The 27,682-nt window shown below is 48.2% G+C and overlaps 1 protein-coding gene across 1 annotated transcript; it reads left to right on the top strand.

Moving 5' to 3' along the window:
* Positions 1-508: 508 nt before the first annotated feature.
* Positions 509-27,245, top strand: DYNC1LI2 (dynein cytoplasmic 1 light intermediate chain 2). The gene is made up of 13 exons (XM_075576769.1): positions 509-838; positions 4,232-4,305; positions 4,747-4,863; positions 8,159-8,389; positions 12,381-12,547; positions 13,098-13,191; positions 13,816-13,951; positions 15,503-15,614; positions 15,697-15,756; positions 18,289-18,330; positions 19,775-19,892; positions 21,838-21,972; positions 22,150-27,245. The coding sequence occupies exons 1-13, from the start codon at positions 717-719 to the stop codon at positions 22,251-22,253; spliced, it is 1,512 nt and encodes a 503-aa protein (XP_075432884.1). The 5' UTR covers positions 509-716; the 3' UTR covers positions 22,254-27,245.
* Positions 27,246-27,682: the final 437 nt, after the last annotated feature.

Below are 27,682 nucleotides of genomic sequence, written 5' to 3'. Positions count from 1 at the left end.
GCTGTTTATACCAGCAAGGCTGCTGCATGAAGGATACTAAGCATTATATCATCACATAGCTCCTGTAGGCGGTGACATCATAGTTACATAGTCACATTTTAATCTGGTCTGTAACTTTTACATATACCTATACTATATATATTATCTCTAACTGTGCATGCAATGTCTAGTATATAATGTATACCCTGTTCACTTATGTAACTGTATTTGTAATCATGTATTATTTGTCATCTTAACTCTATGCCCAGGACATACTTGAAATTGCTAAAATAAAAATATAAACGAAGACCGTGACGTCACTACAAGCAGTGACATCATACAGCTGAAATAGGTTGTCAAGCCTTGACAATAGAAGCTGCAGTGCGCTATGCTGCGTGCAGGTGGCGCTGTGTTGCGTGCAGGTGGCGCTGTGTGTGCAATGCGCTGTGCTACGTGCAGGTGGCGCTGTGTGCACAGGGCGGCTCCTCCAGCCATGACCTCATCCCCCTTACAAAGACCCAGACGCTTTTGATGCCTTAGAGATGCCTGACGGCAAATAATTAATAAGCAAACGGCCTGTAACATTGCTATCCGGCAGCCCATGCAGCTGCTTTATCTCTCCCTGGATACCCCCCTGCACCACCGCGGACTGGTCACGAGAACAGGAGAGCATGCGGTTGTGACAGGCGCGGTGTAGTCGCCTCACCGGGCGGGGGTCCTGCGGGAAGACCCCGGTGATGTCATTCTTTGTGGCTGGCCGCAGTGGCAAGATGGCGGCGGAGAGGCGGTTGCTGGGAGCGGAGCGGGGCGGAGAAGCAGCGGGGCCGGAGGAAGAGGAGGAGGAGGGGCAGAGCCTGTGGTGAGGAGGGAGCCCTGAAACCCCAACCCGGGCGGTTAATTACCCCCCTACCCCTTGTTAATTGGGAGGTGGACCCGAGCCACCTTCTCCCTTATAAAGGTTCCCCTGTCCCTCTGACAGGAGCTGCCACTTGTTGTCCCTCTGTGAGGCAGCTAGAAATCATGTGAGACTGATGATATATGCAAGCAGTTCTACCCTAACACGGGGCACAGGGCTGCTGTATACACGGGGCACAGGGCTGCTGTATACACGGGGCACAGGGCTGCTGTATACACGGGGCACAGGGCTGCTGTATACACGGGGCACAGGGCTCCTGTATACACGGGGCACAGGGCTGCTGCATACACGGGGCACAGGTCTGCTGTATACACGGCTGCTATATATATATATATTGGGCACAGGGCTGCTATATACACCGGGGGTGCTGAAAAGGAGATCGAACGCACTGCGGGTTTTGTCATTTGATAAAGACCTTCACTGTCGAAACGTTGTGTGGCACAATACATTTTTCTATTCAGCAAACTCCTTTTTCAGCAGTTCAGATTCGGATTACCAGGACAGGTACCCATTGAACCAGCAGCACCGGTAATATTGAATGTATTATTTAATTGTGGTGTGCAGCATATCACTTCTGTTTAGATATACACCGGGGGCCACAGGTCTGCTATATACACTAGGGGGGGCCACAGGTCTGCTATATACACAAGGGGGGGGCCATGGATCTGCTATATACATCAGGGGGGGGGCCACGGGTCTGCTATATACATCAGGGGGGGGGCCACGGGTCTGCTATATACATCGGGGGGGGGGGGGCCACGGGTCTGCTATATACATAAGGGGGGGCCACGGGTCTGCTATATACACTAGGGGGGCCACGGGTCTGCTATATACACCAGGGGGGGGCACGGGTCTGCTATATACACCAGGGGGGGGCCACTGGTCTGCTATATACACCAGGGGGGGCCACGGGTCTGCTATATACACCAAGGGGGGCCACGGGTCTGCTATATACACCAGGGGGGGCCACGGGTCTGCTATATACTCCAGGGGGGGCCACGGGTCTGCTATATACACCAGGGGGGGCCACGGGTCTGCTATATACACCAGGGGGGGGCCACGGGTCTGCTATATACACCAGGGGGGGCCACGGGTCTGCTATATACACCAGGGGGGGCCACGGGTCTGCTATATACACCAGGGGGGGCCACGGGTCTGCTATATACACCAGGGGGGGCCACGGGTCTGCTATATACACCGGGGGGGGGCACGGGTCTGCTATATACACCGGGGGGGGGCCACGGGTCTGCTATATACACCGGGGGGGGGCACGGGTCTGCTATATACACCGGGGGGGGGCCACGGGTCTGCTATATACACCGGGGGGGAGGCACGGGTCTGCTATATACACCGGGGGGGAGGCACGGGTCTGCTATATACACCGGGGGGGAGGCACGGGTCTGCTATATACACCAGGGGGGGCCACGGGTCTGCTATATACACCAGGGGGGGCCACGGGTCTGCTATATACACCGGGGGGGAGGCACGGGTCTGCTATATTCCCCTGGGAGGTCAGGGCTGTATTTTGACTGTCTTCTCCTCTGCAGCATCTGTGTCTTCAGAGTGGAGTCTCACTGAATTCAGATTTATACCATTGTAATGTTATTTATTGTTTCAAAACAGCCTGATAACCACTGTTATCCATGGTGCTCTGACAGACCCTGAATCCTGTGCAGTGCTGGTGTAGTCTGCAGGACAATACCTGCCAGGTACCTGGCCAGCAAAGAAGGGTTAAGAAGAAAGGGTGCACAGGCGTAGTCATCCTACCCTGAGCTGCTAGAGGGACCCGCCAAGCATGGCAGCGTAGGGGTGAAGGGCTGTAGGTGTTTACCTTGCATTAGGAAGAAGGATATTTTTCTCTTGTAGCTGAGTTTGCACCCAGTACATGATGCTCACTGCGGCAAATAACACAACATTGTACAAATGCATCTATACCCCGTATCTATTTCTGACCATCACTTTGACCCTGCATAGGAATCATGTCATTCCTCAGTGATTACAGAAGTGTTAGAACCATACACTAGCTGTGCCGTTGCCTTTTTGGTTCTGATTTAGTCAAACTCTCCCTCACATTTGCTGCTGTCATATCAAATGTCTCAAGTAGTGAGAGGCTGTAATGATATCATAAATGCGCGGTATAAATAACTGAGCAGAGTGATTACACCTATATGAATAAGTCTTATGTTTGCTGCTGTATATGACCTGACCTTCATACAGTGTGTATGTATATAATATATTTTTATCATTTGTTTGGGGTGGGGGGGAATTTGAGGACTGGAGTGTGGGAAAAGTAATTGCTGTGCTGCATGTTTTTATTACAATTTGAAGGAGCATTACAAGACTCTCAGCACCAAACCTCCCCAAACTGCCTGGGGATTACCACACCCTGCTGTATTAAGCAGTGTTAAGCCTGTTAATTGGACTTGGTGTCTGTGTTTTCTGTTAGATTGGTCAATCTTCAGAATTGTGACGTGGCAGGATGTTTTGAGGTATATATTCCTGTGTAGGGCCATTTCTGTATTTGGTGCTGTAAATTATTATTATTATTTTTTAATATTTCCAAGTTTTATTCTATAGAAGAATTTACGCTCCCTGCAAAAATCAACCTCCAGTTACTACTTTTTGATATCCAGCTCCTGATTACTTCTTTTCTTGTGGTGTGACTCCAGTAGAAAGTTGTGGGGGGGCGGGGGGGGGGGGAGTAGAGGGGTAGCACTGCAGACTTCATCACATTATTTGGTAGCCTATGATGTGTATATACTAGCAATATATACTCATATGAGCCTTTAATGTTCATTTAATACCAACATAAACTTTTTTCTTGTGGTCACCTTGCACTCACCCTCCATATGAAGCTGGCTCATCTCCCCAGGCTCCGAACGACAGCTGGCGGTGGCTGTACCCCTCAGAGGTGTCGTTTGCAATTTCAAATATTGGTTTTCACTTTATGGAGGGGATTTCTTAATATTCTCATTCTTCACAGTAGATCGTTTTCATTTTTCTAATCTAAATCTTTAGCATTAAGTTGATGTAGAAAAGGATCAAATGATCCATGATCAGAATGAAAGGGAAACACCCCCATCATGTGCTCTTCTGTGTGTCGTTACCCAGAATCCTCGACCTGCGTCTAATCACTAGTCATTGTGTTATTGGGGTTGTCAGGTTGGGTAATCTGTTGAAGAACTGGTAAGGAGACACTGGAGTTCTTTATATTTTCAGTGTTGCTTTAAGCAATGCATTCCCTCCCTCTATCCTCCTGTCACATGTTAATCTCCTTGTGTAAGTGAGGATCACATACATTAACAGCAAAATGACAAGCTTTTCGTTATTCCGTAGGTCATCGATCCTTAGTGAAGTTTCCACCAGCGCTAGATCGAAGTTACCCCTTGGAAAAAACATACTGGTGTTTGGTAAGTACTGTATTAGTTTAACACCATTCTTGCAGTTGGTGTTCAGTTTACAATATAACATCTTGTAGCAACCCCACTCTGCTTTGTAATGTAGCTGAGGACGTGAGAATGAATTGTTCATGCTTTTTATACTTTATATAATTTGCTTATTTCACAATCTTAATGAGGGAAGTGCATCCTATTGCTTTTACATCTTGTTATCAGTTATTCAGCTGTTGGGGACATTTTTGATTTTTTTTCTTCCTGTTTAGATAATATATTTATTGAAGGTTTCTGCGACTAGTATTCCAGAAAAGTGTTAATTTTTCCCTATGGGGAGGGGGGGAAGAGAGGAGGTTAGGGGAATGTCCCGACTGACAATCTGCCAGGTGTCGGCGTGATTATTGTATGAACGCCACGCAGCGCATGTGTTTTGTATTTACTGCGGTTGTAATTGTACAGGGGAGGACGGCTCGGGAAAAACCACTCTCATGGCAAAACTACAAGGAGCGGAGCAAAACAAGAAAGGCAGGGGTCTGGAATATTTATACCTGAACATTCACGATGAAGATCGAGACGGTGAGCTCTGCAAATTGGTGCACACTTTTCGCTTTCATTTCTTTCTTTTTTTTTTTTTTACTGGCTTGCTGCTAAACGACATACCACATCTGTTTAACCCTTTCATGGCCAGAGGAATGCGTTGCTGGCACCTCCTCGCCACTTTAGGGTTAAGTTTTAAAGGTGTGCTAGGTGGGAAACAGGTGATCTCCGGATCTGAACCATGTTGATTTCAGTTCTGTGGACCCCCTCCTTCTCAAGATGCTTACCTCTGTAGGTCACGCCCGTAGCGGCCTCTGCTGGGTGATCAATATGGCGGTTTAAAGGTCACAGGCCAATCTGAAGCTGTGATATCGTCCGTCACCACTTCCTATTGTCACGCGGGACCTATAAACATGCAGGAGATACCGGCCTGGTCTTATTCGGTAAGTATCTCGGGAATCGGGGTCACCAGACCTGAAATGAAGGCTGTACCGCTCCGCAGACCCCCCTGCTTCCCACCTCGGGGCCCTTTACATTTTTAAAGGAAATACTCCTTTAATTTAGATGACTCGCTTATTCCCAAATTTGCTTTCTCCTTAAACCATCCCTTTTTATGCCACTCTCTTTGTCTTTTGACATGAGTTTCTCAAATTATAACCATCCTTAATTACTAAACAATATGGTGATTATTAAAGATGGATTGTGTTGTTTAAAAAAGGAGTCTTCTCTGAGCCTCCTTCTCCCCCCCCCCCCCTATATACAGGATTCGGGGGGGGGGCTCTCCGGAGCTTAACCGCGTTGAAATCAGCACCGGGGGCCCCCTGCTTCCTGAAATGCTTACCAGGAAAGATGCCACCGGTTCTTCAGCAGGTTAAAATCCCCCGATAGGATAATGTTGCACCTTCCTATTGGCCCGTGTGGTGTGCGACATTTAAGCAGCGCTTTTGCTTCCCCTCGGGGGGGTCCATATCGGCAGCAGGTTTGGAGGCAAGTATTTAGGGAGCCAGGGTGTCCTGGAGCTGAAATGAATGCGTTCTGCTCCGGAGACACCTCCAAAAAGAAAAGAAACGCAGTACGTTCAATTCCCCGTCTCGCCCTGATACAAGGTTGCTGGTCATGCTATACGCGCACGCTGCCTTTACACTATGGCCACATTTCCATTCTTAAAAGTACAAAAAAACCAAACCACTAATATTTAAGAGCTGATTATTGTCAGGCAATTCCTCCTAGTGTCTGGTCCTGAAATCTGTCAGTTAAGTCCTATCTGTAAAAGTCCGATTTTAAAAAGCTTTCTTTAAATTGTGTGTGTGTGTGTGTGTGTGTGTGTGTGTGTGTGTGTGTGTGTGTGTGTGTGTGTGTGTGTGTGTGTGTGTGTGTGTGTGTGTGTGTGTGTGATCAAGTCCAGGGCTGATTCCATGGAAAAGGTGTTACACCTAGAACCTGAAAATATTGCAGCGGTGGCATCCACCAGGACACATCTCCCGTTAATAAAGTCACACCATTCCAATTTTTGCAAACCTGTGTGTGTGTTCTACACATGGGCCTGGTGGTGACGCTCTCTGGGTGGGGCCAGAATATCTTGACTAGTTTAAACAATTGGGCAGAACCAAGCGATGATTCACCCCGAGATTATATGTCATGCTGGAAGAGGATGGTACTTGGGTGTAGATTATAGTCCATGTGTTTTATGCTCCTCTTGTCAAGGGAGCGGTTAAACTGATGCACTTTTTGACACTTGGGTGTGAGTTCCCACCCTTCCTTGACACTGCAGAATGCTTATTGTTTCAGGGCATGATCTGTAAAGCGTATTACTTTTCAGACAGACATGTGCAGAACCTGCCAGGTCTTATTCTAGCGAGTCGGACTATTCGCAGCGCTCTGTGTGTTGCGACGCCTCTCTCCAGCAAACTGCCAGCTATTTACGGCACCTGCGTGTGCCAAGTAGCAGCTGCGTGACAAATTATGGCTGATATTGTCCCCAAACAATGAGTGCTTTATAGTCTTATCCAACGCATGCTTTTCCTACAAGGCACATGAGCCGATGTCGATTTCTCCGTACACATGAGTGGATACGTAGTGCTGGAGGTTTACTTTCTATTGGGCGATATATGAAGGTGAAAATGGGTTGAACATTTGCTTTGTTGGGATAATTCTTCACGTGCCGGTTGCTGCGAGGACAAAACTAATTAATATTTGTGATTGCTATGGATCCCTCAAGGGAAACGTGCGCATGTACACTTGCCACCAGAGAGTATAAATCCTGCTTGTTGCTTATTTTGTCATCTGGTTTAATTCTGCAGACCCAGCAATATCCTACGTCTGTGTTTTTATTTTTATTTATTTATGTATTTTTTTAAAATAAATCAGTTCTGTACTATGAGAAAATACTTGTAGCATTTAAAAAAAAAAAAAAAAAGCTCCAAATGATTTTTTTAATGTATAATGTAACAAGCATTTTTGTTTCTATAGCAACCATTTACAAAGTCCCATCCCCTTCCTCTTCTGAAACAGGCTCTGGCACACCCTTTTTTTGAGCCCTGCCCTCTCTCTAGCAGTGCACGAATTGTATCTAATGACTGCCTGGTCACATGATCATCCTCACAGAACTTTGCATCTTTGGTCCTCTTCTGCTGCACTGACAGCCATTTAGTGAACCCCTGAGCCGAATCTTTGCCGATCGATCGGCAACTTACATAATTGCTTATCATTGTATTAATGCACATATTAAAGGGGGGGGGGGACATCAGCTTGGACTGCTGCTTTAAAAGCTAAAGTGACATTCGTCCCTTACAGATGACACGAGTCTCTTTACATGGCACAACCCGCAATTCTCCAGGTACATTTGCAGATTTTTGTTCCTTTTAAAATGAAAGTCAGGAAACCTTTGAATTTGTAGGGTTTTAATGATGGATGTGAGGTTCCAGTATGATTTTTTATTTACATATTCAACCACAATTACCAGAGGTGCAGTCCCACTTCTGGCTGAAATATACTGCTATTTATATCCTTCATTGTAGCACATCATCTAATAGTTTTTAGTTATCATTTTAGCTTTAAAATGACTGCAGCTGCGGTTTCTTCACTCGGCCCCAAACCCAAGGGTTCTTAACTCCAGTCCTCAAGGGCCACCAACGGGTCAGGTTTTTAGGATATCTTTTACTCTGTGTATAAACACAGTTGCTGCATGAGCCACAATTGTCACTTTATTGCACCTCCCCAGTACATAAGTGGGACTGCACCTCTAGCTGGTTATCCCTGTGCTTTGTGCAGAAGGCTGGGCTGTTTGCAGACCGAAACGTTACATTTCCTTACCGTGAGTTGTTGTTCTCCGCAGATCACACGCGCTGCAACGTGTGGATTTTGGACGGGGATTTGTACCACAAAGGCCTGCTAAAATTCGCCCTGTCCGCCGACTCGATCAGGGAGACGCTGGCAGTGTTTGTAGGGGACATGTCGAGGCCCTGGACCATTATGGAATCGTTGCTGAAATGGGCCAGCGTTTTGCGAGAGCATATAGACAAACTCCGGATCCCCCCAGAGATTCTCCGGGACCTGGAACAAAAGAGTAAGTCTGGAGGGACTTCACCACGTCCCGCCGGGCCGGGGGGGGGGGACTTCACCACGTCCCGCCGGGCCGGGGGGGGGGGACTTCACCACGTCCCGCCGGGCCGGGGGGGGGGGGGACTTCACCACGTCCCGCCGGGCCGGGGGGGGACTTCACCACGTCCCGCCGGGCCGGGGGGGAGGGACTTCACCACGTCCCGGGCCAGGGGGGAGGGACTTCACCACATCCCGGGCCGGGGGGGAGGGACTTCACCACATCCCGCCGGGCCGGGGGGAGGTACTTCACCACGTCCCGCCGGGCCGGGGGGAGGGACGTCACCACATCCCGCCGGGCCGGGGGGAGGGACGTCACCACATCCCGCCGGGCCGGGGGGAGGGACTTCACCACGTCCCGCCGGGCCGGGGGGGGGAGGGACTTCACCACGTCCCGCCGGGCCGGGGGGGGGAGGGACTTCACCACGTCCCGCCGGGCCGGGGGGGGGACGGGACTTCACCACGTCCCGCCGGGCCGGGGGGAGGGACTTCACCACGTCCCGCCGGGCCGGGGGGAGGGACTTCACCACGTCCCGCCGGGCCGGGGGGAGGGACTTCACCACGTCCCGCCGGGCCGGGGGGAGGGACTTCACCACGTCCCGCCGGGCCGGGGGGAGGGACGTCACCACGTCCCGCCGGGCCGGGGGGAGGGACGTCACCACGTCCCGCCGGGCCGGGGGGAGGGACGTCACCACGTCCCGCCGGGCCGGGGGGAGGGACGTCACCACGTCCCGCCGGGCCGGGGGGAGGGACTTCACCACGTCCCGGGCCAGGGGGGAGTGGGTCTCGGCAAACAGGTGGTGGAAGAGAAAAGGTTCAACTGATGGACAGATGCTCCACTTCAGGGGAGGCCAACTCCAGTCCCCAAGAGGCACCAACAGGCCTAGGATTAGGGATATCCCTGCTTCAGCCCAAGTGGCGGTGACTGAGCCACCAGTGCTGAAGCAGGGATATCCTTAAACCTGACCTGTTGGTGGCCATTGAGGACTGGAGTTGGCCACCCCTGCTCTACTTGGTGTATTAACACCTTCACTGCCAGGACCGCCCCTTTGGCCCATCACTAGAGATTGTAATCTTTGGTAAGTGTCAGATGTGTGTCGGTCAGTTCGTTATTCAGCCATTCAAATAATTGTGTAAAATCCTGCAGTACACGCTCTTTGTTCATTGTGTCCGGTCCATTGTAGTTTGACGCATGCGCACTCCATGATACTCATATCCACTGCAGCATGGTTAGCACAACTTTGTATAAACCATACAGATGTGGAGCAGCGACCTGTTTTATTCTGCTTAACCCACTTGTGGGACACCCTTAAAGAGAAGTTGTACGTGTGACCTTGTTCTGGGATTCGGACGCCTTCTACTGTACGTGTAATAGAAGATGTATTTTTTCCAAGGGGTTACGTGGTTCGTTTGCCCTTTAAATCCTGAGAAAAATAATTGCAGGGGAAGATGCATTATACGGAGGGATGTGGAAGAAGGGAGTCTGAGGCTACCGTCTCTTCTGTAACACTTTGTGGGATGCCGGGGGTTAAGGAAATATGCCAAAACATTGCCAGGATTTCCGTGCTCGCGGAGATGTCTGTGGGAGAGCAGGCAATGCTGGGTAATAGTGGTGTAGAAGCAGGCAATGCTGGGTAATAGTGGTGTAGAAGCAGGCAATGCTGGGTAATAGTGGTATAGAAGCAGCATAACAGCTTGAGGGTTGGCTAAGCACAGCACAAATAATGAATAAAATGCCCTGTTCTGTTTTTCCCTAAAGGGAAGCTGTGAGATATAAAGTGTATAACTGCCCCGCCCCCCCCAACAGGCCAGGTTCTCAGGATATCCCAGATTCAGCACAGGTGGCTCAATCAGAGGCTCATTCAAAAGCTGAGCCTCTGAGTCACGTGCAGATGCAGGAACTGATTGAGCGACCTGTGCTGAAGCTGGGATATTCTGAATACCTGACCTGTTGGGGGGGGGGGGGGTGGGGGAAGGGGTAGACTTGAGGCCACGTTGAGCCCCCCTGATTTAGAACACCATTCAGTTTAGAAGTGACCTTTTTTTCACAATGTGATCGGTTCACTAAAAAATAAAGCACACACTGCTTGCTTGTAATTTGCTTTTCCGAGTCCTATACTTATCTCGTGCATTCAGAGGAATACTTACCTACAATCCTAGCTGCTTATTTTTAAATAGACGTATTATGCCGTGTTTCATACAGTGCCCTTCTAGCGCACTCTACAACTTGTATTTCTGAGGCCTGTGTTCTGCCACCTCGCGTGTAATCCTGCCCACCACATGTTTGGGCTCTTGATTTCATTTGGGTTGTATGGAGAATATGCGAGATTTCCGGTGGATGGATTCAGACTCGCAAGTCTGTATATTTAAATACCAGCGACAAAGCTCTTGTTTTTTTTTTCTCCATGTTTTCTTTGGAGCAAGTGTGGGCAACTCCAGTCCTCAAGGGCCACCAACAGCTCAGGGTTTCAGGATATCCCTGCTTCAGCACAGATGGCTGTCTTTGACCCACCTGTGCTGAATCGGGGATATCCTGAAAACCTGAGCTGTTGGTGGCCCTTGAGGACTGGAGTTGCCCATCCCTGCTTTGAAGGCTTCTCATAATTCAGAGTCTTTTATTTGCAGTGGTAAACATTGAGAGGCAAAGGTTACTGATAAACGATTTATAAAAATAAAATGAAACGGGGATAACTTGCCAGAATGATTCAGTACCACATTTCTGCTGCCAGAAAGGGCCGTGCCATGTGCCAGCCTGGGAGAGGAAGGGTTAAGATGGCAGCAATACATTTTCTCAGTAAATATTGATGTTACATAACTTGTCAATTGACACCTATTGGGTAAATACCAAAGTATATTTGCCTGTGGTGTTGGGCTGTTATTCCTCGCTGTGCACACTGCGGTATTGTGTGTTAGTGTTATTAGTTCCCAGTGATGGAAACAGGAAGATCAGTTGCGCATGTTAAGTACACACAGTCTTATTAACACTACTGTACTTCCAGCCACGTGAGACCGTGGCATATAAATAAACCGCTTCCCTCAGGCACGTTCTTTTTTTAGCTGGCCACTTTAGGAATATGTACGTGGGAATTATACGGCCACTTCTGTCACATTCTGCACGTCGTGATTTATTGTGCCAACGATAAACATACATTTTCTAGGAAAGTAGTCGGTGGTACCAAAATAAGGATTTTACACGTGATTATTTTTAGCAGATTTTACAATTACTGGCTGATTTTTTGCTATGGATCATATGCTTTTGATGGCCAAAAAGTGCAGGCATTGGGGGTTATTCAATAGACCATGATGGTGCCGATCGTGGCACTATCACAGTTTCATGAGTGACACGGCGCTGGTTTAAATCCCAGTATCCGTTCATTGAGTTATTTGGCAAATCGCTTCATTTTCCCGTTTAGAAGTAAACTAGACTGTAAGCTCCTGTGCCCAGAGAACGATGGTATCTGTAATGTTCTCCCTGCGCGGTTTATCTTCCTATTTCTTTTTGTTTGCAACAATGTGGGCTTTGCGCTGGCTTCTCCCCTCTGCGCTGGCTTCTCCCCTCTGCGCTGGCTTCTCCCCTCTGCGCTGGCTTCTCCCCTCTGCGCTGGCTTCTCCCCTCTGCGCTGGCTTCTCCCCTCTGCGCTGGCTTCTCCCCTCTGCGCTGGCTTCTCCCCTCTGCGCTGGCTTCTCCCCTCTGCGCTGGCTTCTCCCCTCTGCGCTGGCTTCTCCCCTCTGCGCTGGCTTCTCCCCTCTGCGCTGGCTTCTCCCCTCTGCGCTGGCTTCTCCCCTCTGCGCTGGCTTCTCCCCTCTGCGCTGGCTTCTCCCCTCTGCGCTGGCTTCTCCCCTCTGCGCTGGCTTCTCCCCTCTGCGCTGAGTTTCCACGTATTCACATGCAGACCGCTCCGTCTGATAAGGAGGCAGGCGTGGGGATGGTACTTAACTTGCTGCCTTTCTCTTTGCAGTCGTTAAAGATTTCCAGGAATACGTGGAGCCTGAAGGAGGCGCGTCTGTGTCGCCGCAGAGAAGGGGAGGTCCCGGTGCGTCCGAGGACGAAAACATTATCCTGCCACTCGGGGACAATATACTGACGGACAACCTCGGCATTCCCGTGCTGGTGGTTTGCACAAAGGTGAGCAGGTTTGGGGCTTGGCTCCCAAAGGCTCCAACTTGTGCGTCGTCCCAACTCCTCCTCCTTCAAAATGCCCCTCTAATAATAAGTTCCTTCCTGCTTTCCCACCGGTCATTTCCATACTAGGGTTGATAGAAAAATAAAGCTGATAAAAGACTATTTTAAAACAAAAAGCATAGATTTCTCATTTCCATGCAGTGTCCGACCCACACCCAGTTCTGTGACCCTAACCACACCCAGTTCTGTGACCCTAACCACACCCAGTTCTGTGACCCTAACCGCCTTGTCTTGTTCTGCCGTTCTATGCAAAACTAACACATTCTGATCCTCGGTGCTGCGTTAAACTTCCATTCACGACAACAGCTAACTTTCTTTCCATTTCAATTCATCAGAAAGTGAGCTTGGTTTTTTTTTAAGTCCCATTCGTTGGCCAAAATAATTGAAGGCCGATATCCTATAATACGACTGCTTTTCGGGGCTTGGCAAGGCCCTTTCATCGGCTATGGACCGCTACCTATGTGACGTGGCACGGTGTCCTGCTGTTTTTCAGTGCGATGCAGTCAGCGTGTTGGAGAAGGAACATGACTACAGAGATGAGCATTTTGACTTCATTCAGTCCCACATCCGTAGATTCTGCTTGCAGTGTATCCTTTACACAGCTTGAAATGGCACAGTGCGACACAGATCCCTTCTCTTCTCCGCTGGCCATGGTGGGACTGCTTCAGAAGGAACATCTGTAGAGCTGCCCGCTGAATACGAAGCGCCCTCCTTACTCCATATCCTGGGACGTGGTCTTAAGGGTACCTTTAAGATCTTTAAAGGTGCAAGCCACTAAAACAGGAGTGGCCAACTCCAGTCCTCAGGGGCCACCAACAGGTCAGGTTTTCAGTATATCCCAGCTTCAGAACAGGTAGCTCAGTCAGAGCCTCGGTCAAAGACCAAGCCTCTGATTGAGCCACCTGTGCTGAAGCTGGGATATACTGAAAACCTGACCTGTTGGTGGTCCGTGAGGACTGGAGTTTGCCCCCCCCCCCCCATCTCCCTAAAACCAAACCGATGGAAAGGAAATAAAAAATGTTCTGTTATTTAAACTTTTCCTTAGAAATCATAGAAAACAGATTTAATTGCCATTTTTATGTACATTTTTTCTTCTCCCAGACTGTGTATATACTTCTGAAATGCTTATTCGCAATTGCACAAATTTTTTTTTGTATAAGCTACGAATCGCTTTGGTATTAACCTTGGTTTTCCTTAAATGACCTTGATAGATGGCTCCGCCTTGGTTTATTCGTCTGTCAAGGAAGAAAAGAATCTGGACTTGTTATACAAGTACATTGTACATAAAACCTACGGTTTCCACTTTAATAGCCCGGCCTCGGTGGTTGAGAAGGATGCCGTTTTTATGTGAGTATACATTAATGGGATGTGGAATAATTTTCTTCTAATCCTTGTCTGTACATTGGATCTGTCTCTGCGTCCCAGAGTATTAAACTCACTTTTCTCTCTTCCTTCACATGACTGCTCACCGCAGGCTTTTTGATGTACGTGACCATGTAATTACTTGAGTCAGAAGAAATTGTAGATGCCACATCAATATTTAGACTGGCTCACCGTGATCATTCCTTGTTGTATAATATGCTCTGCCGTGGCACTACCACGGATAAAAGTGCACTGGTTCTCTAATGCTTCCAGTCCTAATCTTGTATATATTTCAGAGTGTGTGTCTGTCTCATTCTATTCAATTTCACACCCAAACTAGAAGACCTAGAATAATCAAACGTGGAATGATGACTTTATGTATCAAAAGGCGAGCTGTCAGGGTTTGGACCCCCTAGAACACTCTGAGGGGAGGGGTGTGTGCTGCTAGGAACGTTGGGTTCCACGTGGGATCACGTCTACTATATATTTTATTAAGTGGTCGGTCCGTTCTGCATTTCGACACCTTAAGATATCGTAACCAAATTTTGCATGATGGTTCCAGAGATCAAGAATCAGGTTTTTATCTTTTTAATTTTGTATTATTTATTTATTTTTATACAGTTGGATAAATTCTATTTTTAATTGAGTAATTACAATTAGGAGGAGGAGGAGGATTTCTTTGAATTCTCGAGCAGTCATGTCGGCTTAAGTCATAACCCAAGCAATGTCGGTTAACTTTGCTAATCTACTATAAATAAATACAAAAAACATTACTAGATGCGCTGTTTCTATAAAATAATAATCTTAAGTTAGCATGCCCTTAAAGCTGATCAGCACTTTTTACTTTAATATCTTTTTCGTCCTTTCTAACATTTTTTTTTTTTTTTGTCTTTTTTTTTTTTTTTTCAAATCCGATGGGCCTTTCAGGAGATTTAAGTGTTTGAAATATAAGTCAGGGAGGTTAAAATGGAGCTCTCCCCAGAGCCCAGTGCAGTCTAAAGGTTACCTCGAACACTAGGGAGGAAGAAAATTGGGTTTTAACACACTTTAAAAAAATAATAATACAGGCATACCCCGCTTTAAGGACACTCACTTTAAGTACACTCGCGAGTAAGGACATATCGCCCAATAGGCAAACGGCAGCTCACACATGCGCCTGTCAGCACGTCCTGAACAGCAATACCGGCTCCTACCACCGGCTCCTACCTGTTCTGAAGCTGGGAGACTATAGAGCCTGTTGCAAACGCGTTATTTACATCAGTTATGCACGTATAGAACGATTGCAGTACAGTACATGCATCGATAAGTGGAAAAAAGGTAGTGCTTCACTTTAAGTACATTTTCGCTTTACATACGTGCTCCGGTCCCATTGCGTACGTTAATGCGGGGTATGCCTGTAATTTAAAGCGCAGAACAGGCTGAGGGAGCAAGATACCAATATTATGAGTTAAACCCCTAAAGGCTTCCTGGGGAGGGGGATTGTGGCTTTGATATAGTTGTGGCCTCCCCCTTCATTCCTCTCCCTTCCTCTCCTAGTCCTGCAGGCTGGGACAACAACAAGAAAATAGGAATTTTGCATGAAAACTTCACAACGGTGAAACCTGAAGATGCCTATGAGGATTTCATTGTGATGCCGCCTGTTCGGAAGGTACTGAGCGCCTCTCTCCTGCATCCGGCATTAACATCTGGTGTATTGTTGCTCCAGCTTGATCTGAGTTTTCTCTTTGTAGCTGGTGCATGATAAGGAGGTAGCGGCAGAAGATGAGCAGGTGTTTCTCATGAAACAGCAGGTACGTGGCCGTCCGTGGCACATTCCTTTCCCACTCGCTGTGGTTTTGGTTAATAGCTCGAGAGTCGAATTGATCTAGTTTGCATCCCTGATGTAGTATACCACATATCATAGAAAATACAGTGCTTAAATATTTTATTAGGGCTTGGCGAGAGACTTGTAACTGAGGAAAATGTTCCTAAAATGCAGCGGTAACGGGCAATTGTGTAAAAACCGTAGGGTTTCCTTTCAGTTCTTGCACCATGAGGTGCGTGGGAAATAAATTCCGGTTGTACGAGAGACCATTGAACAGGCCAGACGGGACGCGGATTTGTGTAGCAGTGGGACACGGAGTTTGTGGCAGTACGGCCGCCGGGGGACGCGGATTTGTGTTGGGGGGGCGCCTGGCAGTGCGGCCACCGGGGGACGCGGATTTGTGTAGCAGTGTGACACGGCGTTTCTGGCAGTGTGGCGGGGCGACGCGGGGATCCTGGCAGTGCGGATCTTCGGGACACAGGGTTTCTGGCAGTGTGGCGGGTCGACGCGGGGATCCTGGCAGTGCGGATCTTCGGGACACAGGGTTTCTGGCAGTGTGGCGGGTCGACGCGGGGATCCTGGCAGTGCGGATCTTCGGGACACAGGGTTTCTGGCAGTGGGACGGCGGGAGATGCGTAGAGACGGGACGCAGAGTCCCTGGCAGTGCAGAGGCGGGACGCAGGGTCCCTAGCAGGGCAGCGGTGGGATGGCGGGAGGCGGGTTGCAGTGTCCCTGGCAGTGCAGCGGTGGGATGGTGGGAGGCGGGATGCAGGGTCCCTGGCAGTGCAGCGGTGGGGAGGCGGGATGCAGGGTCCCTGGCAGTGCAGCGGTGGGATGGCGGGAGGCGGGACGCAGGGTCCCTGGCAGTGCAGCGGTGGGGGGGCGGGATGCAGTGTCCCTGGCAGTGCAGCGGTGGGATGGTGGGAGGCGGGATGCAGGGTCCCTGGCAGTGCAGCGGTGGGGAGGCGGGATGCAGGGTCCCTGGCAGTGCAGCGGTGGGATGGTGGGAGGCGGGATGCAGGGTCCCTGGCAGTGCAGCGGTGGGGGGGCGGGATGCAGTGTCCCTGGCAGTGCAGCGGTGGGATGGTGGGAGGCGGGATGCAGGGTCCCTGGCAGTGCAGCGGTGGGGAGGCGGGATGCAGGGTCCCTGGCAGTGCAGCGGTGGGATGGTGGGAGGCGGGATGCAGGGTCCCTGGCAGTGCAGCGGTGGTGGGGCGGGACGCAGGGTCCCTGGCAGTGCAGTGATGGGATGGCGGGAGGCGGGACGCAGGGTCCCTGGCAGTGCAGCGGTGGGGGGGCGGGATGCAGGGTCCCTGGCAGTGCAGCGATGGGATGGCGGGAGGCGGGACGCAGGGTCCCTGGCAGTGCAGTGGTGGGATGGCGGGAGGCGGGACGCAGGGTCCCTGGCAGTGCAGTGGTGGGATGGCGGGAGGCGGGACGCAGGGTCCCTGGCAGTGCAGTGGTGGGATGGCGGGAGGCGGGACGCAGGGTCCCTGGCAGTGCAGCGGTTACCGTGTGTTCTGTCTTGCAACTCTCGCTCCTTTTTTAAAAAAATGTGTTTTTTTTAAATACATTGAACCACATTACCAAACACAACAAGACTGGTAATACATGGCCATTTCAAATGTACCTCACGGTATGCCAGGAAAACATTACAAAGGAAACCACCATTCGGTATTATACGTTTTAAAATGGGGGAAACAACGCAGAATAAACGGGACGGTTAATAGTTCAGTTGCTGTATTTGGACATCTTAGTTTGGTATATACCGATTCCTTTATCTCCTGCCACCCTGTTACCAAATGGTATTCTGCTGAAAAGATCTACGAGAGGGAAATGGAAAAGAGAGAAACATGTTATTGTAGGTGCATAAAAGACAAAGCTAGATATATATCAAAAACCGTTGAGACCGTTCTGTGGCTAACGAAATGCTTTTATTTGTGCGAACTTTCGAGATACACTGATCTCTTCTTCTGGCGATGTTACAATTGATTAAGCCAAAAAACTTTCTTAGAAACAAAGCAACTGGAATGTTATCTGTTGGTGAAGCCTATCACTCCCCCCTGTGCAGTATGCAATTTATGACTTGAGGTTTATGACTTAATTTTGATTATTAAGCTCGGCTAACACGGTACAGATACCTCGACATCAATATCTCTCTATCTCTATATAATCTATATCTCTCTATCTAATCTATATCTTGCTATATCTAATCTAATCATATCTCTATATATCTCTATATCTAATCATTTCTATCTCTATATCTAATCCTATCTCTCTAGCTAATATATTTCTATAGCTAATCTATATATATCACAAATAGCAATAGATCGCACTAGCAGCGGATAAAATAATACAATGTTTATCATATGTTTTAGTTGAATAAGCGGTGAAGTGAAATGTGCATCTTTAAAACAAAACACGAAGTGTGAATGTTTGGCAAAGATGTCTCCAATAAACTACATTTAGATGATACAGGAGACTGTTCTGTTGTAACTGTTCTCTCTCCTCCGTGCAGTCTTACCTTGCGAAGCAGCCAGCCACGCCTACAAGAGCCTCGGTGGGTACCCCAAAGACACTAAAATAAAACCCCACTAGCGCCTGGATTCACTAACCTCTAATACGGGTTCTTGCATCGCGATCCCACTGACTGCCATTGCATTGAATCGTCTTGTTTTATTCCTATAGAGGAGTTGATGCGAGATATTCAGTTGTTAGAAGTATTAAGTAGGAAAATCTTCCCTACCTCACACCCAAATATGTTTAAAGAAGACACTGGTGAGGCCACAATAGTGTATATACAACATTATCTATAAAGAACGCCATTACACAGTATGAAACTTGACAAGAAAACCTACGCCTCACTTAGATTGCAAGCTCTTCAGGGCAGTGTCTCCCTTAGCTTTATTTCCCTGTTGCTCTTGTCCCGATTTTTTTTGTTCTTTTATTTGCCTTGTATTGTAGTTTTGCAAAGTGCTGCGCACGCGGTTGGCATTGTATAAATAACATTATTTATACGTCACCAGGAACGACGAGGGTTCCGGAACGTGACGGGGTAGGTAGTGTCAAGGAACTGACACAAACACTTAACACCTTTGCAGACCTTGAACCCCCAAACTGATCCTTGCCCCAAGCTGCACATGCAAACAAATACACCGTTTGTTGTATGTATATCTTTATTTATATAGCGCTGCGCTTAGCAAAGACATCGCAGTACATGGAATTATAATACAATAGGAAAGGAAGTCCCTGCCCGGAGAGCTTACAATCTAAGTGATATGTTGGGAGACTTGGGTGGAGGGAAAATGTGCAGTAGATGGCAGTGCTTGGCCACGATGGTTGGTAGGAGTGACTGTGGGTGTGGGACAGTAGCCAGGAGTCCAGGATATAGGGACGCTTCTTTTAGCAGGTGAGTTTTAAGGTTCTACATCTGAAAGAATACCTCATTGGTGTATTCTGGAACCAGCGGCGGTCCTTTTTTTTTTTCTTTCCCCCCTCCAAAAATGCGTGTTTTTGCCAAATCTGCCCTTATGATTAAACGGCTGATCAGAGCAGCGTGACGGATCACAAGTTTGACCCCTCTATACAAAAAGAGATTCATCTGCTTGGAGCCTGGAAGAATGGAGTCTTCCAGTGGTGGGAGCGATGGTATTCAGAGGGATTGGGGGCTGAACGATTTGGCCACTCATGTCTCACCTCTCTCCCCTCCCTTCCCCCACTCCCCTGTGCTTCTACTCAGTTATATCAGGGGTGCTCTGTCTTCGACTGAGCCTCTGATTGAGCCACCTGTGCTGAAGCTCGGATATCCTGAAACCTGACCTGTTGGTGGTGGGGGGGGGGGGCTTGAGGACTGGAGTGGAGCACCCCTGAGTTATACTGTACAATCTGTGGGGTCCTGATTGAATCTGCCAGTATACTGCGGTCTCACCGAAACCAGTCCCTGATCTAGAACATTATAGACGCGCAGTTTTCTGTCACGCTGTTGAGATTTGCCTTTCTTGCAGGAGTCTCCGGCCCGTGCACCCACGGGATCCCCCCGCACCGGAGGCCGGGCTGGTCCCACCACGACGCCCAATGCCTCCCCCATGGCAACCGTCAAGAAACCAGATCCAAATATTAAAAGTAAGTCTGACCTTCCGTTCAGAAATGGGACAAACGGAAGAATCCAGCGGGTTGGATACTTTGTGGCGAAAGAGAGCCCTGCACGGAACATAAATCGCAGGCAATAAAATGCTGGTTGTTACACCTAAGGCCGAGTCCATAGAAGGACAAGCAGCGCTGAGCCGTGCGGACGCTCCGCGCTGAGCCCCTGCATCCTCCATGAGGATGTCTTTAGAGGGGGCTCACGCGAGGGTCCGCAGGCGTGCTGAGGCGCTGGATTTTTCAGCCGACAGCCAAACTATTTTTCAGAGCGCTGTCGGCTGAAAACATCCAATCAGCACGGAGCAGCGTCAACGTCACGGCGCCGCGACATCGGCGCCGTGACGTTGACGTCGGTATGTCGCGGGCGATTGGCCCAGCGACGTCACTGCCCCGCCTCCCTCAGTCTCCTCCCGATCGTGCCCGCTGGCTCGCCTGCATGGGCATGAAATCACGCAGATTTCAGCAGGCGAGCCTCAGCGTCAGCGCGGTCCAGCCCTGCTACCCCTTCTATGGCCCCAACCTAAGTGAATCAGCAAGAGTGTTCTTCTTAGGAAATTGTATGGGCAGGATCTGCAGAGCCTCACGGGGTCATGCAGGTGAAGGAGAGTGGAGGGAGTACTCTATTACATCTCTAAACACCTCTTTCTGTGTATGTATGTATGTGTGTGTACACACACACACACACACATTCTTTATATAGTGCCATTAATGTACATAGCACTTCACAGCACTAATACACGAGACATAATCATATCAATAACAAATAACACAATGGGAAGAAGCGCTTCAGACATAAAAGTGACATTTAGGAAAAGGAGTCCCTGCCCCGAAGAGCTTGCAATCTAATTGCAATGAATTTACACTTCTCCTGGTCTAATACGGCGGTGAGAACTTTTCAGTAGAGTAGGAAAGGGAACCAGAAATGATAGTTTTGTGTCTGTGAATCGCACACTCCAATCTCCTGATTCCCACGTGGCTGTGTGTGTAATTCCCACGTGGCTGTGTGTGTAATTCCCACGTGGCTGTGGGTGTAATTCCCACGTGGCTGTGGGTGTCCGCATTCCTAAGCGGCACACTGCCAGACTTTGTAAGAGAAGTCTGTGCCGATGTAGCAGCTTCCTTGTCTCTGCTACACTATGACAGGGTATCTTGTGATATTCTGCGCTGCTGCTGCTGCCTCTTGTGGGAACGCGGTAATATAAGGGGGTATGTTGTATTATCACGGGGAGCAATGTCACGTGCTGCATCTATATCTTAAAGGCGCACTCCTAGTGACCGTTTTTTAATATAGATTGTCTTCGCAGCTGAACCCCAGTAATTTCTGTTCCAGGGACCCCCTGCTTCCCGAGAAACAGACACCTCCGTAGTGGCTGACGGTATCTTTTTGCTGTTTTAAATGTGCACACGGGATAGTGTCACGGCTGGTGGGACAGTTAAAGCCGCCATTTCGTTGGCACCAAACAGCCTGTATATTGGGAAGCAGGGGGTCCCCCACAGCTGAAATGAATGCGGTTCAGCTCCGGAGACCCCCTGCTTCAAACCTACATTTTTTTTTTTCTCATTTGTTTCAAATTAAAACTTGTTATGATTAATGCACTGTAACTAATATATGGTGCAGGTGCTCTATATGCTTGCAAACAAATTAGGCATCATTTGTAATGTATCCAAAATAACATTATTATATTCTTGGAGCCCTTCTACTGGTACATTTATTGCCGGGCCCTGGCCTTTGGGAGACCCCTTGCCGGGCCCTGGCCTTCGGGAGACCCCTTGCCTGGCCCTGGCCTATTGCATTACAGGAAGTTGCTTTTTGGAGCAGTCGTTTCTAGCACCAAAGTGAACCGTGTACTGTTCACGGTAAGTGCTGTCGCTCTCTGCGTTTTCCGTGAAGCTGATGATGACTGAACGCCCTCTCTCCTTACAGATGCTGCGGCCAGCGAGGGCGTCCTGGCGAGTTTCTTTAACAGTCTGCTGAGTAAAAAGACCGGATCTCCCGGGAGCCCAGGAGGAGGAGGGGGAGGGGCGGCGGTAGCCACGCAAGGGGCAACCAAAAAGCCAGGTAGGGTAAAACTTGGGCGGGGGGGGGGGGGCAGCTGTTCCATCTCCCTGCTGAAGGATATCTGGATCTCTGCTACTGGTTTAACCCCTTCTTCTTTTTTTTATAAAGAAATGTTATTTTCCAGAATGACCTGACCAGAGTACGATGGTGACGGTGTTTGTTTGGCTTTGTGTGCAGGACAGAAGCCCGTGCTGACCAATGTCCAGGAGGAACTGGACAGAATGACCCACCAGCCGGACACCCTGCTGGGAAACTCTTCCCCGACAGAGAACGAGGCCTGACCCCGCTTATTAGGCAAAGGAATACAGCGCCCTTTTATGTAAATGACCAAATAATAACAATGTATAACGGACTGGTGATACCGCGGGCGCTGGGACACGGCGTCGGCGGCAGCTGAAGGTTTCCTGTGGGGAGGAGGCAGGGTAATCTCCGTGTGCGGCCCAAGATGCACATAGGGGACACTTGCCTTGCAATATGCCAACTGTTTAACCTCTTAAGTGCAGGAGAGGCAAGCCTCACTCTTGTTTCTGCACTTACCGGGTTGGATTTGCAGGCGAGACCACCTCGTAAGGGGGTAAAAGAACTATATCCAGTTCTTAAACTACACTCCCCCCCCTGGTTTTGGGATGTACAGACCCTGCTGCGTTTAACATGCATAGTGTTGGAAAGAGGTTGTAAGCTGTGCGCCGAGAGCCTGCGTGGGGGAGGGCGGAGGAAAGTTATGATGGGCAGGGAAAGTGGAGCAGTGTTACTAATGCTTAAGGGAAGGGTATGTTGTAATATATGGCTTTCCTGACTGTTCCTGGGAGAATCCCCCCCAAGCACAACCAGGTGACGAGGGAATTCTCCCGGTCGGAAACGGTCCTCGTCAACAAAAGATCTGGGTGTTATACACGGCCCGTTTTGGTGAAAGCGGGGCAAAAAGTATGTTTGGTTAGTTCTAAGTGCCTGGTAATGGTTTAGGATGTGCCACTAGGGGGTGCTTGGAGTAATTATGCACTGCAATAACTCACTTTTTTTTTTTTTTAATATATATATATTATTTACAAATGTGCGAACAGCCTTTGTCACGTCATCCGTTTTACTCCTACTTTACATGCACTCCTGCTAACTCTGGTATTGCTGGATGCATTGCAGGCCTCTCCAGCAGGCGATGGGTTAATTACAGGCCATCTCCGTGCCTTGGACTTGCAATGATTTTTATGCGGAAGTTTCCTGCAAGCCTAAGTACAGCAGTGATTGTGTGCACATTACATTGAGGTTTGGTATAATTGGCATTTAACCCACTGGATGCCGGTGGCACCTGCATAGTCAGCGAGAAACCGAAAGTGATAGTGTTAAACAGGCGACACCCTCATGCAGTGTTTCCCAACTCCTGTCCTCGGGGAACCCCAACAGGTCAGGTCTTAAGGATATCCCTGCTCCAGCACAGGTGGGTCAATCAGTGGTTCAGTCATTTTGTCTGAGCCACCTGTGCTGGAGCAGGGATATCCTTAAGGCCTGACCTGTTGGGGTTCCCTGAGGACTGGAGTTGGGGAACCCTGCCCTCATGGAAACTCCCATTCATGTCGGGACTTTTTTAGTGTGGCTATGCCAGATTTGGTACTATTGCACATTAATGAATAAAAGCCTTAGGCCCCAAATTATTAAAGGATGCCAAGCTGGAGCCCACCTTATCGCTCATTCAGGTGAATAGAAGTGAATCCGTGCGAAGGCGTAGCACCTTTTAGTGAATCTGGGCCTCAGTATCACTTAATGCTTTTCTGTCATTTTACAGGTTGTCTTTCCTATTCTCCATAATGCTGGCCTTCTATTGGGTATTGTTGTGGTTATTTAACCCAGGGCTGGTCAACTTCAGTCCTCAAGCCCCCCGCCAACTCTGCAGGTTTTCAGGATACCCCAGCTTCAGCACTGGTGGTTCAATGAAAGACTGAGCCATCTGTGCTGAAGCAGGGACTGATTGAGCCACCTGTGCTGAAGCTGGGGTTTCCTGAAACCCTGACCTTTTGGGGGGGCTTGAGGAATGGAGTTGAGCCCCCCTGATTTAAACAACAAGGCACTTTTCTCACCTGCTCTACAAACATCAGTTTGTGAAATCTCGTGTTGGTGAAGGAGGAGTGAAGGGAAAAGTACTTTTGTTTGCTGGAAGTGTCTTGATAGAATTTAACATTGTATTAATTGTTCCTGCAAAGAATAATGGACCACTATATATTCTTCTAACTCACAGCCTATCTTGTGCAAAGTCCCATTTGAATGTATCTAAAACACTATCTAATGTACTACAAATATTTGCTAACCTCGGAGTAACATCTGCGTTCCTAATGCTAGTTTTATTCATAGTGGGAGTTTGTGCGTCGTCGTTAATTCAGTGTAATAACTTTTAAAGGTATAGGGTGTTATTGGGGGGTGACTAAGGCGCTTCGGGGAGACATCTAGTAATGGATAATAGAATATAAGACCAGGGGTTTGAAGAGAGAGACACAGTAAGTATATACAGTGTAATCTCTCTAAGCTCAGTATGTGCACAGGAAACACACGGATGACGTTTGCTGCTCTCTGACTTTGCAGGAATGATTGCCTCATTACAGAAACAAAAAGCTCTTAAAACGCATCTCCACTGTTGAACGGGACAGGGGTTCTTGTTGAACGGGACAGGGGTTCTTGTTGAACGGGACAGGGGTTCTTGTTGAACGGGACAGGGGTTCTTGTTGAACGGACTTTTAAGACCTCACATTTAGTAAATGGGGAGGAGCTGCTTACTACAGCAAAGTCTTGTTAGACCTAATGAGATGATGTGCTGGGTTTAAATGCTCCATTTGTAGACATGTCTGAGCTGCTCCGTGTATAAATGTAATGGAAGAGGTGTGTGCATCAGTATGTTTTATTTCACTTCTTGATCTAGTCAGCGGCGTGCATGAAGCAGGCGGAGCTTGCCGAGTTACTCTTACACTGCCGTGTGCACCACCTGCTGCGGGGGCGGAGGAGAGCCGCAGCGCCTCCTGTATTAACCTCTTGCCGGGTGACACACAATGCAGAGAGAGGAAAAGGCCAGGAACATATTCCTGCTGCACAATGTGGATGCGAGAGGTTTATATTGGGAATCCTGCCACCTGCTTCCATAGAAACTTTGCTCTGTAACACTTTATCAGGACCGCTAAAATATAAGCACATGTACAAGAAGGTGGAGATTGTATTGTTTAGAGCAGGGCTGCTAAAGCCCCCCCAGCCCCAACAAACGGGTCAGGTTTTCAGGATATCCCAGCTTCAGCACAGGGGGCTCAATTAGTCCCAGCTTCAGCACAGGTGGCTCAATCAGAGGCTAAGTCTGTGACTGAGCCTCTGATTGAGCCACCTGTGCTGAAGCTGGGATATCCTGAAAACCTGACCTGTTGGGGGTTCTTGAGGACTGGAGTTGAGCCCCCCTGGCTTGGAGAACATGCAAAACCCTTCAATCTAAGGGAAGAAACATTTACAATATCATCGATTTGGAATCTATCTCCTTTTTATCACGATAAATATGTTTTTCTTCCATTGGACATTGCGAGTCTGCTCCCAGTTTGTTGATGAGACCTGTAGATCTCTCCATAATTACCAAAGTGCAGTTAAATTCACTATCCTTATTTTTAATGTTTTTTGTTTGTTTTATAGCATTGGAACCAAAGGCCTAACTCCTCCTGCATTACGCCATTACACACACAGACCCTTACAGGATGGATGCATCTTTGTGGAGGATGGTTGAGCTTTTGAAAAACAAACATTTGTTCTGATTACAACTGTTTGTTTAAAAATAAGATAGCTTAAACTCATAGGGTACTGGGGCTGCTGTTGCTTTAAGGCCTGTAATATCTAGCCAACGAGTATTATGTCTTGATTTGAAAAATAATTGTTTGTTTAATCGCCTGCATCTGGTTACCACGGTAACCTGAGCATGTGCAAGGGAGACGTCCATTTTGACCCCCCCAGTCTCTTAATATTTCAACAGCTCCTATCTCCTGAACAAAGCATTAAGGTAAAAAAAAAAACATATATATTTAAGTTTAAAAGATTCCCTTTCTGGGCATTTTTTTTTTAAAGTAAGTTATTAAACAAACGGCAATCAGTACAGACTGCTGCTGTCCGAGGGGTCTGCAACGCATTGAAATTCTCAAGTGTTGAGAGGAGAATAATGTGCAAAAACCAGGCAGACGTTCAAACAGTGCATTTTTCATGTTCCGTCTCATTTCTGGCATTGCTTTTTGTTTTCTGTTTTATCTTCTACTTTTATCATCTTTGCATTTCATGTGTGTGTCTGTCCTGTGGCCGGCCAACTGCCTGAGCATCCGCAAAACACTGTAATTCTTCTGCGCTCGCACGCACCGTGATATCCTCCCAGCGGAAGCAGAACGGCAAACGGATTGCAGGAACGGTGTGAACACCGACATCAAACCGAATATTGTATTTTCTTTCTACGCAACAGGCTAATGTTTTGGTACCAGATCTCCGGTTCCAAGGATGTGGAAGATTGCATTTCATTTCCGGTTTTGCTGTTACAAAGTTATCCATCAGAACCCCTTTCACTGCTGGACTGGGCCTGGTTTGCGTGACTGACTGTATTATGCATCCCAAGCCCATCCTGCATCAAACGGTGCGACAATGTTACTCCTATTTATGCTGCTTTTGTTACCACTTTGCACTCAGCTGTTTTTATTTTTCTTCATAACTGGCCTTTTGAATCTTGTTTAAAGCATCAGTTCCTGTTCACCTGGTATAACTGCAGTTAAATGAGATTATTCACCTGTGTAACACCTTCCCCCGAAGGGATGTCATATTTCCAATTTTAAAATGTCGGAAGAGTTATAGGGTTGTGCCCAAATTCTGTGATGTGTGGAAATAAGGGAAATTTTGCTAACCGCTGCACTGCCAGAGACTCGGCGCTTTGCAATGTGTTGCAGGCAGCTCTGGCAGCAATGAGGTTAAAGTGTATATATTTTCGGTTTGGGACTGGAGCATTAACATAAGCAGACACCTCTATTTATTTTATTTCAGTTGGAAGTGACGGTTTTGTCCGTCCCAACATAATGTAAATGTTGTTACTTTACAGACTGTTCTCCCGGGTGCCACATCACAAACAAGTGATGTCTTGTTTAATGTTCAAACTATTAATTCTCCCCCTATAATCCATAGTCCTTTTACAAAGCAGTAACCAGGGGTGAGAAGCAGTCATGTGGAAGCGTGCTTAGTGCTGGCAAAATAAAGACGTGTTTCTGGCTTCAATAAATATCATCGCAGAACGAGTCGGTGCCGGTGTGGTTATTACTGGTTACGGTTTATTTGTGCAACGGAAAGCACAAGTGGCTGAATTATAAGCACAGCGTCTCGCTCCCTCTTGTGGCAGAACTCTGACGGGGGTTCTTTAACTGCTGAGACTTCATTTATATTCTTTGGATGGGAGTGAAATCTGACTCATCCCTGTAATTTGCAGCAGTTTAAAGCTGCAGTTCAGTCAATATCCTGCATGTGTGTTTTTTTTTTATTATAATAAATCAGTTCTGTAGTAAGAAAAAATACTTTTTGCATTTTCTGTTTTAAAAAAACAAATTTGAAAGACCAATTTTCTTGTATTCTATTTTAACAAGCATTTACTAAGGCGCTGCCCCTTCATGTCCTGTCACAAGCCCTGGCACACCCCTTTGTCAGCCCTGCCCTCCCTCTAGCACATGTCAGTGCAGGA

The sequence above is a fragment of the Ascaphus truei genome, chromosome 19, assembly GCF_040206685.1.
Source record: "Ascaphus truei isolate aAscTru1 chromosome 19, aAscTru1.hap1, whole genome shotgun sequence".
Taxonomy (NCBI): Eukaryota; Metazoa; Chordata; class Amphibia; order Anura; family Ascaphidae; genus Ascaphus; species Ascaphus truei.
The sequence above is the reverse complement of the archived record's forward strand: the minus strand, read 5'-3'. Positions and strand labels throughout refer to the sequence as shown.